Here is a 12,097-nt window from a genome sequence, read left to right on the forward strand (position 1 = left end):
ATACGTTTCAAAACTACGTTCCAACATGAAGTCAGGAACAGACAAAGAGCGCGCTCAGCGAACTTCATTGTCAGTTTGCAACGCTTGGGTTTCATATCGATACGATTAGATTATTTTTCAAAGATTCCATAATTATCGCGTGTTCTTTAGAAATTCTAAAGGAAGAGGAGGGCAGGACGTGTTTTATCGTTATCGCGCTTTTGCCGACGCCGCGCGCCAATGAGCTAACTGTAGCAATGTACTTTTGGAGATTCTCGTGGACGTCATGTCGCTTTTCGAAAATCGTACGTGACGCGCCACTCAGATTACTCGTATTGTAATAATGAGAACGCGCGAGTCACACAGGTGTGTGAGAGTCAACCGGAGGTCGTCGTCGTCATCGAATATGCATGATGCGTACAATAGACTTGAGACCCGGATCGCTAGTTACGAGCCAGCAGCCGTTTAGCAACTGTACGTACTTGCATTTTACTCGCGAATTTCTTGCTTATCGCAAGATCTCTCGATATTTTTAGCGTTATTTATTTTTAATCAGTTTTTTTGCGATTGCTCTTTTTCTCTCATATGATTTCTATTACGCGTTTTCTTGCTCGCGACATAAATAAGTTAATCGGATTTCAGTTGCAGCTGATTTACATCGTTGCGTCTTGTGTTTCGAAGAGTCCACAGTCGCGGATCTTGCCGATTACGTCCAACTTTCAATCGTAGTAGTTAGTTCCATACAGGACTGTCGGATTCGTGTCTCCGATGCCGAAGGCTACATCGCCTTTCAAGTTTTGAATCGCGCGTGCGTATATATATATATATATATATATATATATGCGTGCGCGACGCAGCGTTATTTCAGCGAACATTCGTTTCAGAAGGATAAAAAACCGTAAACGGGCCGAGGATATCTCAGTCAGCATCTCCGAACATGGTGAGTGCTCGTGCGTCTGTGATCCCACGTGGCTCAGTCAATAGAAATTACAATGCGATTTGCACGTGCACTTTTTCCGCGAGTACATTCGTCCTGTCATTATACTCGCTAATAAAATTCATCGTCCATGTGTGCGTGACGTTTTCACTTGTGTTTTCCGGAGGATTTCTTCTTTATTAAAAATTTCCATTTCTTTGGAAAGAAATGGAAGAATGCTAAAGTCGCCATAATGATTAATGAATCGATTGAATGATTAATATCACGAGAAAACTGCTGTAAGAACATGAATCGATCAGCGTGTTGCGTAATTCCTATCCGCAGACGCTTCATGCCTGTTTTTTTTTCTTATACGCAGCGACGATTTAGAACTTGACCAATCAGGCACTGGATAATTAATAATCAATTTAGATTTTAAATGTTTTCAAGAATTTACTTTCCATCATTAAAAATACATTTTCGGAAATGTCAAAAGAGATTTAATACTTTGATTACGTACCAACCACTTTATACTTTATACTGAATGATTATCGAGTATTTGTGCTCTTAAAAATTAAGAAATATAAAAATTTCAACGTCACCTCTCGTTTATTATCTCGTTTTGTTGTACGAATGTTTTCATTGCACTTGTTTTTTATCAATTTTGTCATCGCGAGGATCATTTATCGTGACAATTCGATTGTTTGAGGTTGATCTATAATTGTACAAATAATTTTATTCGTTTCAAACTGAGTATTATAATTATTAGATTAGTATACATATCATGAATTGCAAAGGAAGAAAAATATTCTACGCGTCCGCACTGATCCTCTTTTAAGATAAACCTTTGTGATCCTATTAGCAATGACGAACAAAACATGTTCTTATATGTAGTTGAATGACATAAGTTTTTCATGTATCGTGAAAAGTGCAAAATCGATGATGCGAATCAGGAAGACATTAAAAACCGCATACGTAACTCGCTCTCGACGAGGAAGTGAAATGGCATGCAATAAACAGACCTCGGAGATCTCGATTTTCCTCTTTCCAGACTGTTAACCGCGCGAATAACACGGTACGCGACCACGCACTGTGTGTTCCGAATATCGCGATATTGCGAATTAATAGCATAGCTCTATGAAAATACGCATACATCATTTTACTATTCATATAAATTTGAATAATTTAAAGAATAAATATTAATGAGATATTTTCGGGTTTATACAAGATCGCTTCTCTTCACTCGATGCTTCTTCTGCAAATAAAGAGAAATCTCTGTTTGCTACAATATGTACAAATAAACAACAAACTAACATCCATGATGTTTTTCTGCAGGCTGAAATAAAATTGGACATTCCGGTGGATGCCGCGGAGGAAACCGATGTCTGCCGGATTGACATGCAGACGGCCATTCTGGATGTTTCTGACGCAAGTAGGCACATCGTTTATCATATAATTAACTTTAATTGATTAAGAAGAAGGGGAACACTGAATGTTAGATCTGATCATGATATAGATGAGGAATAATGAAAGAATGAATCAATGAAGAAACAAACATCACATCACGTTGTATAAATCTTGTGACTTGCAATTTGAAAGATTATAATGTTACAAACAATTGCCGTAAACCACGTATCAAGTTGTTCAATGTAAGCAAGATGAAACTTGCCAGTCATTCGTCCTCTATCACAAAAGGACAGTTCTAAAACCGAACAAGGCAAACCAGATTTCTTTGCAACACACATCAGCTAAGACTTGTTGTTTTTTGCTATTTAACATTAACGAGCACATGGTTGCCATTGTCAATAATAATTACCAATGAGTAATCGGTAATGTACAATATTTTGCACATTCTGAGAAACTCTCGCTGAAATATTATTGCTGAAATATTTCGCTGTCCGATTCGAAAAAATGCTAAGCAGATTTCTCGTGCAGTTTGTGATAGTTAAGAGACAACTTGAGAGACATCGATTGAAACTGTGGACTGTCCCCGCCATCGTTCACCTTTCGCATTAGCACCTCCGTTTAAACACTCTTGCCTGGACACTCGGAATTCAGTCTCGACTAATCTTGCAAACTCGAAGGTGCATTCTAAAAGGATGTATTAGTGACGCGTCACGATCAATCAACAAATAACGCAAATATATTAGTATCTCGCAACTGGACGTTCATTAGCAAGGATTTTTTTTTCTCGTCCCTCGGAGGTAGCTCGATGTTGGCGGAGTGTTCATTTAATGTACCATTGACTGCAAATCTAAGCGTGCAATTTTTACACATTTACATGTGCAAAATCGTCTAGTTATTTTTTACTCACTGATAAGTGTATTACTCTACACGTATCGCATACACACATATTATCTGTGTTGGATACTGTACAGAGCTATTTAGTGCGTATTTGTTAGACACGCTTATACACTAAATTACCCAGCAAACACACATTATGCATAAGCAGTTACTGTTTAGTATTATTAGTTTCAATAAGCTTGAACATACCAAGAAGTATCGAAAGTAAGTACGTGTACTTACACGTTATGTCCCGTTCACGTAATTGTTCTAAGGTATAATTATTCTCACCGTACATGACGTAATCACAATATAAATAGGGTATAACGTTATTACTACCATGTTGTTTAACTCGCTATTGGTTACACATTTCAGAATTATATTCTCCTTCATTTTTCGATATATCGTATTGTACACAGCAAAACATGTTAAATTGAACACATTTAAACGCATAAATTTATCGTTTATCCGGTAAAACCTGTAATTTTTACACAGAAAGTTAAATTACGCACGCACACATAATAACTTTACACATAAAAATGTGTAGTTTTACTACATACTTGGATTTGTAGCGTCTAACGAATTACAAGGATGCCTTCCTATGAAATGTCAAAGGATTCTGCGAACGTGCCTAAAGAGGATTGCGTAAAGATACACGTACAGCCAGGTACGCAGGATTTTCGTAAGAACGGTATGCTAGCTCTCTCATACTTACAATTAGAAAGACCATCTTTACTCCATTAATTTGGCTAAGTATTCTGTCCTACAAACACATTTCTGCACGGAATATATCGATCGAAAGGGATCGAATATTCGTGGGAATTTCTCAACAATATGCAGGACGTGTCACATTACTGTCGTGTCAGCGTCACATTACTCATCGCAATCAATAGCGTTCGCATCAAAGTAACCGCTTCGAAGTAAAAATAATATGATTATCGTGCGCTCTTTTCATGTTATTCGATAGCAATCTGAAGCTAGAAATATATATTATACGATCTGCCTCCTGGAATTCAAATAGGCAAACTTGTTTCAATACAATAAAAACTCTGAATTTTCAAAAGAATAACAATTTATGCTAATAACAAAATATTTGGTCTGGTCTCGAGTCGCTTTATATTTCACTTTATAAGCATCTGATATATCTGGTTTTTCTTGACGTCATCAAATAAACTATTGAATTATTCAAAAAAGGGTTGCTTCCTATTTCTTAAGCATGACGTTGCCAATAAGTAGTGAAACGAATACAGTCATCTGATATGGAGCCAGTCGTAAACTTTTTCAGTAAATGGTAATCGCTGTGCGTCTTTTCTCTGGTAGTGTGTAGCCTACGTATAGATCAGTTTTAGGATATATGCTGGTTGCCAATTGGCGTTACAAATGCTTCAAAACATTTTCTATCCTTTTTCTTCTTTCAGAAAAGAAAAAGAAAGAAAGAAAAGTGTTTTGAGCACATCAATCGGCGGGCCGCAGGCACTCGACTCGGACGAGTTGTCGAAAGATCTCTTGAATCTGTTTGAGACTTTGCTTCCGGGAGAAAGCGGGTACTTGTACCACCTGGAACTTGTAAAAGATAGTGACCATTTTATAACAAATCGGTTCCACGCGTCCCGCAGGGCCGCACCTCCCAATTGTACCCTTCACTTTTGCTTAGAACGTCGATAGTCCCTGCATCGAACAAGTTCCATAGAGAAATTTTTCGCGCGGCACGTAAGCAGCAAGTGTCGCCTCCCAACGACAACCGTCGGAAACCATAAACGTCCAGCTGAAGCGGCCGCCGCTCGTTACTTTCGATGAGTAGTAGCGTGTGATATCTGGTGTGTATGGTGGGTGGGTGTGTGCGCGCGCATGTGTGCGTGTACACATGTATGCCTCAATTGTCCCAAAGTTACGTCCCCGTCGAGTTGCGTGGCGCGTTTCACGTTCGCGTCAGTCGTGTGCCTGCTCGTCTCTCGCGTCTCTCGCTCTACCGCGTTATCGAATAAGCGGCAAGATAAACGGTGATATGTGGAGATTGGCTGTTTCGTAGATTCGTAATCGCTTCAAAGTCCTTCCGCTGTACTTTGAAGTTGCCTCACGGCGGGCGAGCGAGTCGCTCAAGATCTGGAGTCGCGCGCACGAAAACTCACAGTCCGGTCTGCGCGTCTGTACCGCACGATTTATCGCGAGCGATCGTTGGAAGAGTCGAGCGTGTCACGATGGGTAAGCTCTCACTTTCGTACCATTTTGTTGTCGCGCGTTTCCGCTCTCCCTCGACACTCCCGAATCATTTCTCGCTCGTCTTCCTCTGGACACACGCACGTTCCCCGCATACGCGCGCGATTACTTGAACCCTTTCGTCGCGGCGAAACTGGCCGCCGCGGCCGGTACGCTATCGTTGAACCGTGAATGTACCTTTACCATGTACATTTACCACGTCCACGGTCCCGAGTCTTTTTTTCTCTCTTTTGTTTCTTTCCTCTTCTTTTTGTTTTTGCACGTTAGAATGAGACGCCAAGCCCGCCGACATTGTCCATAAATCTAATCTCCAGGAGTATTCAGCTTGCTACAGTATAGAAAAAACAAACAGGAAAACAAGTGATACGTTATCGAGTAGGCACGCTCATGCATTTAAAAGCATTGATATATTTTCAATTGAATACTTTCTGTCTCAATATGTGAGCGCTGCAAACTGCGTAGTGCGTCTGTGATACATGTATGTAGGTATATAGGTATACACGCGCACGTAACAAAAGGATTAATGATCGTGAGTATGCAGCAGATCATGCTACTCTGTGTCGCAATGTTAGATAATACTCCTGACGGATTTTGAAATTTTGCAATTGTGTAACGTTTCTGTTGCACTAAAAACCGTTACAAGTATATACTATTTAAACACACTTGTTATCTACATTACTGATTTTCAATATGCTCTTCTTATCGCAAACAGTTGTTTGTTCATGTTTCTTTTTTAAATCAGATGTTAAAATCAAAATAGGAAAGCGAGTGTAAACGAGATTACTACGAAATCAAATTTCGGTGTTACAATTATCATTTCTACCGATTACGGGATGTCGTTACGGCAGAGAAATTTAATTCGTATATTTTGATTTTATTTTCTTTTCGCTAACTCATGCTCCACGATTTTTATATCAGTATGTATTACATACAGGCGTTTTACGTAATAAATAATTTATAATCTCAATGGTTTTGACATTGATAAGGCAGGCTTAATTATATTTGGCGAGATCACTTTTAGAAATGATGAAACACGTCAAAGTCAATTACAAAGTATCCTGTCGGTTAATCTTGCGTTCGTAAATTTTGTTGAAACCTAAAAACTTAAAGCGTTGGGATGTCATAATTTTTTTTAATTATTTCTCTTTCAATGTGAACAGTTTATTCTCTATATTGTAAAATTAAATATTTTAAGTTTTTATCAAATTTTAAGTTAACGAAGAAACATTCAATATACACGAGAAAATTCCTTTTTTCAAATAAATTACCTACGATGATACGAAATGTAAAGCTTATAGTAATGCTTTAAGATACGCAAGTCTGCAAAATATAATACTTATGTATGCAAATATGCAAGATTAAATAAAGCATTTGCAAACCTGCATGAATACGTATCATTCTCGTTGTTTTTATCTGGGAATTATTATTATAGCTTACGTATTATGTTAATAATAATACAATATACCATAAAAGTTAATGCTCTTTGGTAGGTAAATCAACTGAATTACCATACCTTTCATTGTTTGAGGCTAATTAAACATTTTTTATCTTATGTATATAGTGTATATTGTATAAATTATATATCAAGTACCACTCACACAAACACATTTTAAATATTTATTTTTTTAGCGCAAACAAACGGCAAGCCAACACCCGTCAATTATGCGAACGTAAGTAAATTTATCTTGTTATTAAAAACTCTTATTAAAATTTATTTTATTTAACTTTTATTTAAAGAGAATAGCTTATTATGTAAAGAAAAACAGTTAACGTCAAGAGTACTTTATTTATTAACAACATCTTGTTAATGCAAGAATTATTACAGATTGTTCAGCAGACACGCGATGCGTTTAATAGCGGCAAAACACGACCATTGGAATGGAGAGTCAAGCAACTGAAACAAGTGATACGTATGCTAAAGGAAACTTCCTCCGATATTATAGCAGCACTCGCCTCAGACTTGCGCAGAGTATGTTTACGAGAGGAGGAAAAACAAACGATCACGTAATGTATCTTTTTATTGCAAGTTTTATATCTGTATCATTTTACAGAATAAACATGAAACGATTATGCTGGAAATCAATTATATGATCGAAGAGATCAGCTACATGCTTATGCACATTAAAGAATGGGCGTCGCCAGATAAGGTAACTTGATAAGGTCGCTTGAATAATATCTTGCAAACAAGTATGTATGTAAAGGTTTTGAAATAGCCTTCACAGTATGTAATAACTTGCTTGAACGCTGTATTTTGCAGCCACCGAAGGGACTGGCAAACCTGTTCGATGGATTGGAAATTCGGAAGGACCCTTACGGAGTTGTATTGGTCATTGGTGCGTGGAATTATCCTCTTCAACTGACCATACTACCTATGGTCGGCGCCATAGCTGCTGGAAATTGCGTGATAGCGAAACCATCCGAGGTGGCACCGGCTACGGCGCAATATGTGTGTGACACCCTTCCAAAATACATAGATATGGTGCGTTGGATATGAGGAAGCGCATCGATTTATTTACGTTCCTCTGCTGTCCTGTCTGCTTTAAAAAGAATAATATAACAGCACATTAGTACATAATATTTAATTGATTCTTGCGAATAGGAATGTTGCCGCGTAGTAACAGGAGGAATTCCGGAAACGGCGGAACTACTCAAGGAACGTTTCGATTATATCTTTTACACCGGATCCACCATGGTGGGAAAAATCGTGCGGGAAGCTGCCAACAAGTATCTCACGCCCGTTACATTAGAGCTGGGCGGCAAGAGGTAAAACGAACTTTTAAGCTTTTAAGAAAAAGCTATTATTTTGGAAATTGTGCGAGATGCATGTTTAATTATTTTAATTATGCGAAGCTACATTCCCCTTTCAAATGAAACTTTACTCAGCAATATATAACGACCCACAGCCCCGTATACATAGATAACACAGTGGATATGAATCTGGCGGTAAAACGTATCTTGTGGGGCAAATGCATTAACGTTGGTCAAACGTGCATCGCACCCGATTACGTTCTGTGCACACCGGAGGTACAGGACAAATTCATCAATGAGGCTAGAAAGATCATAAAGGAGTGGTACGGCGAAAATCCACGAGAAAGCACCGACATGGCGCGCATAATCACGGATAAACATTATCAGTAAGCAGTAATCAGTCAATCGAATTGATCGACTGATCACTACGATCAATTCGATTATTTACTAGACTCGTCATGTCTTTGTCATGTCAATGTTTGCAATCTCAAAATCTTGTTCGAATTTCTTTTTATATAGACGGCTTACCAGTTTCTTAAACGGCAATAATGGCAAGATCGCGCTGGGCGGTGATGTAAATCCTAGGGAGAAATACATCGCGCCCACGGTACTGATTGACGTCAAACCGACAGATCCCATTATGCAGGAGGAAATCTTTGGACCAATATTGCCTATAATAAATATTAATAACGCGTACGAAGCAATTAAATTTATCAATAACGGGTGAGTCGACTATATTAACTATGAACAGAAACTCGTTCAAAAGTGAATAGTGGAATTCTGATATCTTCTGATCTTCAAGCTATTCCAATATCTTCCGATAGTCGGATATCTTTGGTCCGATTTTGTCTTGTTGAACATTTAATCATCCGAGAGTATTTACTTCGTTATAATCTGAAAGTAGAAGAATTCGAATATTTTATACATGTATTTACATGATTAATCAGAAATGTCTCGTAGCATATTCTTCTATTTATCACTCTTATATTGAAGTTTCTGCGATATTGGCAAACTGATAAAATGACTAAATCAAATGAAAACGCGATAATAGTGCATGTAAAGTTGCAAGTCAATTTGCTATCAGTCGTGTTTTCGACTGCGTGTTATTTGCGTGCATCATTATTCATAACTTTTATCTCCACGTATCCACGTTTTATATCAACGATTTCGCCATTGTGCTACAAAATAGCACAAAGTAATTCGTTTTTCACATTTAGTGAAAATCCACTCGTACTGTACGTATTTTCCACGAGCAAAGATGTGCAAGAACTCTTTATAGATCAAGTGCGCTGCGGAACCGTGTGCGTCAACGACACGGTGTTGCAATATTGCGGTGAGTTCGGTTTTTTGGCGGTTCAGGAATATTGAAAACTATAATGATTTAATTATTTCGGAAAGGAGAAAATCTTCTAAAGAACAGCCCAATCTGTCTTTTCCATCTATCGTTTGAACAATTGTTTTTTTTCCTCCATCCACTGGATACTTTATACTCTAATAATACTCGTATTGTTTCTGGGATTAATAGCATGAAGGTTAAGGAAGATCTTTTTATGCATTAGAGATGATGTACGGAGCATGTTTTTGTCATATTCAGGTGGAATTGAGGCACTTGTGAAGGAGTAGAAATGCTTTCTAGTTTCATTAAAAATAGACGAGAATAATTTCTTTTAAATATAGAAAAGGCCAAAAGGCAATTTATGTGTTATTTTAGATTTTTTTGTTTTGCGTTAGATGCAAATTATTAGATCTTAGATCTGTGTAAGAGGACTATTAGTTTGCTTTTGTGACGTGAGTCAGATGTTTAAAATGGCTGTGTATGGAAGACAGCAAAAGAGTACACATGTATACAATTTTCATTTAATTCATTTTTATATTATAAATCATTTTCCTCTCTCTCTCTCTCTCTCTCTCTCTCTTATGAAGGTATAATTGTTATATAAAAATACCAACAACTTAATACGTATAAAAATAATGTGACACGATTCATCATTATCAATCATAATCGAAAAAGAAAGTTGACGATAGTACAAGAAAAAGTATTGGAGTGCATTACTTCATACGAATATACGAATGTATACAAAAAGGAAAGATATTAATTTTCTTTTATCGATACTTTTATATACAGAGAGAAGCCATTAGTACTATATATATTTAGCCAAGATAAAGGGACTATATCTGTGATCATTGAAAATACATCTAGTGGGGATGTTCTTGTGAATGATACAATGATACATGCGACAGGTATCTCTTTTGTTATGGTTTTGGTCCGTCTTGCAACAAGCTGCTTAGCAAATTTTCTATGTTCCTGCTTTTTTTTTTCTTTTTATTAACGCTAATATAATGCTAACTGCTGCAATTTTATTAAATATTGCTCTGCAACAAATGCTTCGCATAGAATCGTGCAACTATTTTTATCTTATCTAATTGCATTATTTTGTATTATAGACAGATTGTGTATACATCGCGTATAATTATATCTTTAATTATTATTATTTTTATCTATTAACGTAAAATCTCTTAATGTCCTGATTTCAAATATGAATGAATTGAATTGAAATAAAGTTATATTGCTTCACAAACTATGATTGTACATTATGTTCTTACAATTAGTTGAGACTTTACCCTTCGGAGGGGTAGGATATTCCGGTATGGGAGCCTACCATGGAAAATTCACATATGACACATTTTCACATCACAAGGGTTGCTTGATCCGGAATTATAGCAAAATTGCCGAATTTCTGGCCAAGTAAGTGAACCTCTTTTAGACACCTAGCTCGTTAATAAAAATCATTATACGTTATAAATTACAAAACAATGATTTGCAAAGTTTATTACACCTTTGTTACACTTATTGCTCTCTCGATATCTAAATAAAAAATACATATTTCAGGAATCGCTTTCCACCTTATAACGATGGCAAGCTGAAGCTACTTACGATGTTGCTAAAGAGAAGACCTGGCATACCTGGCATTAAGTACTTGCCATATCTCTTTATGTTCGGTCTCGGCGTGATTGCTACAGTCATAGCCAATGGTGCATTGAAGGTACAAAAGAAGTAGCTTCGTCATATGAGCAAGATAATAAAAAGTCACACACACACACATTGTACAATTTTTTACTGATCTTATTCATTGAACAAAAAAGGCGCGTATTCATCTAATTAATAGTACAGTATTCCTTAGAATTACAAAGATAAAAAATCTAATATCTTAAAAATTTAACATCGACTTATTTTTTATTACTCCTGCAACTGAAGACAAACTGTGTGTATTATTTTTATAAGATCATTCCTAAAATGCCTTTTTCTATATCCTTTTGCCTTCTCCTTCAATGAATAATACATCAGCTAGACGGGAAAATTGCTTGAGAAATAACGATTTATGCTAATGTTACTGCGCACATTGTTTCTCTCACACACACGAATTGATCAGTAACAGAACATTTGCATCAGTCATTAGTTATTTCAAGAGAGAGGAAGTAGAAAAAACAAATGCAAATGTACTGTTGCAGGAATATAATCACATGGAGCAGCAATAGTAAAGGATTAAAAGTAACGCAGCCAATATCGAGAATAGAATGCATTTGTCAAGTTACCGTACCTCTACACTTATTATAGCTGTGGCACAATTTTGCAATTAATATCTTTATTCAATGGAGAATGTAAACATTTCTGTAGAATTTTTCTGGGTTTTATACACATATTCTTTATACATTATGTTAAATAATTCTTATTGCGTATACATGCAACAGTTATGTTCAATCTTTTCGAGGATTGAGAAGAGAAAATATTGTGTGTAAAATAAAAGTTATTAAATAATAACTAATAAATGTTATATATTTTTATATTGAGTAATCTGTGTGTACCATTCCTTGCTAATATTTCTCTAATTACATATGTATAATCTGCGAGAGAGAGTGTGATGTGTAGTCTATAATATAATTAATCACTTTACA

General features: G+C 36.6%; 1 protein-coding gene and 1 long non-coding RNA gene across 9 annotated transcripts; one reads left to right on the forward strand and one right to left on the reverse strand.

Annotated features, from left to right (window-relative positions):
• The first annotated feature begins 863 nt into the window (after nucleotides 1-863).
• On the forward strand, nucleotides 864-11,986 carry LOC105283675 (aldehyde dehydrogenase, dimeric NADP-preferring). 8 transcript variants are annotated; one of them, XM_011346636.3, is made up of 13 exons: nucleotides 885-919; nucleotides 2,231-2,327; nucleotides 7,025-7,065; nucleotides 7,221-7,364; nucleotides 7,447-7,542; nucleotides 7,653-7,874; nucleotides 7,995-8,158; nucleotides 8,299-8,529; nucleotides 8,663-8,866; nucleotides 9,361-9,476; nucleotides 10,754-10,889; nucleotides 11,034-11,187; nucleotides 11,654-11,986. In XM_011346636.3, exons 1-13 carry the CDS (start codon nucleotides 917-919, stop codon nucleotides 11,678-11,680), a joined length of 1,635 nt encoding a protein of 544 aa, XP_011344938.1. In that variant the 5' UTR covers nucleotides 885-916; the 3' UTR covers nucleotides 11,681-11,986. The 8 variants fall into 8 exon arrangements, 7 of the variants coding, with proteins under 7 accessions (XP_011344938.1, XP_011344937.1, XP_019888642.1 ...); XM_011346635.3 differs by lacking the exon at nucleotides 9,361-9,476 and adding an exon at nucleotides 10,269-10,384 and having other exon boundaries at nucleotides 886-919; XM_020033083.2 differs by lacking the exons at nucleotides 885-919; nucleotides 2,231-2,327; nucleotides 9,361-9,476 and adding exons at nucleotides 2,967-3,099; nucleotides 3,751-3,869; nucleotides 10,269-10,384.
• On the reverse strand, nucleotides 3,535-4,951 carry LOC105283674. The gene is made up of 2 exons (XR_894717.3): nucleotides 3,894-4,951; nucleotides 3,535-3,809 (listed from the first exon to the last, which is right to left on the reverse strand). It is a non-coding gene; the product is annotated as an uncharacterized LOC105283674 (long non-coding RNA).
• Nucleotides 11,987-12,097: the final 111 nt, after the last annotated feature.

Source organism: Ooceraea biroi, chromosome 10, assembly GCF_003672135.1.
Source record: "Ooceraea biroi isolate clonal line C1 chromosome 10, Obir_v5.4, whole genome shotgun sequence".
Lineage (NCBI taxonomy): Eukaryota > Metazoa > Arthropoda > Insecta > Hymenoptera > Formicidae > Ooceraea > Ooceraea biroi.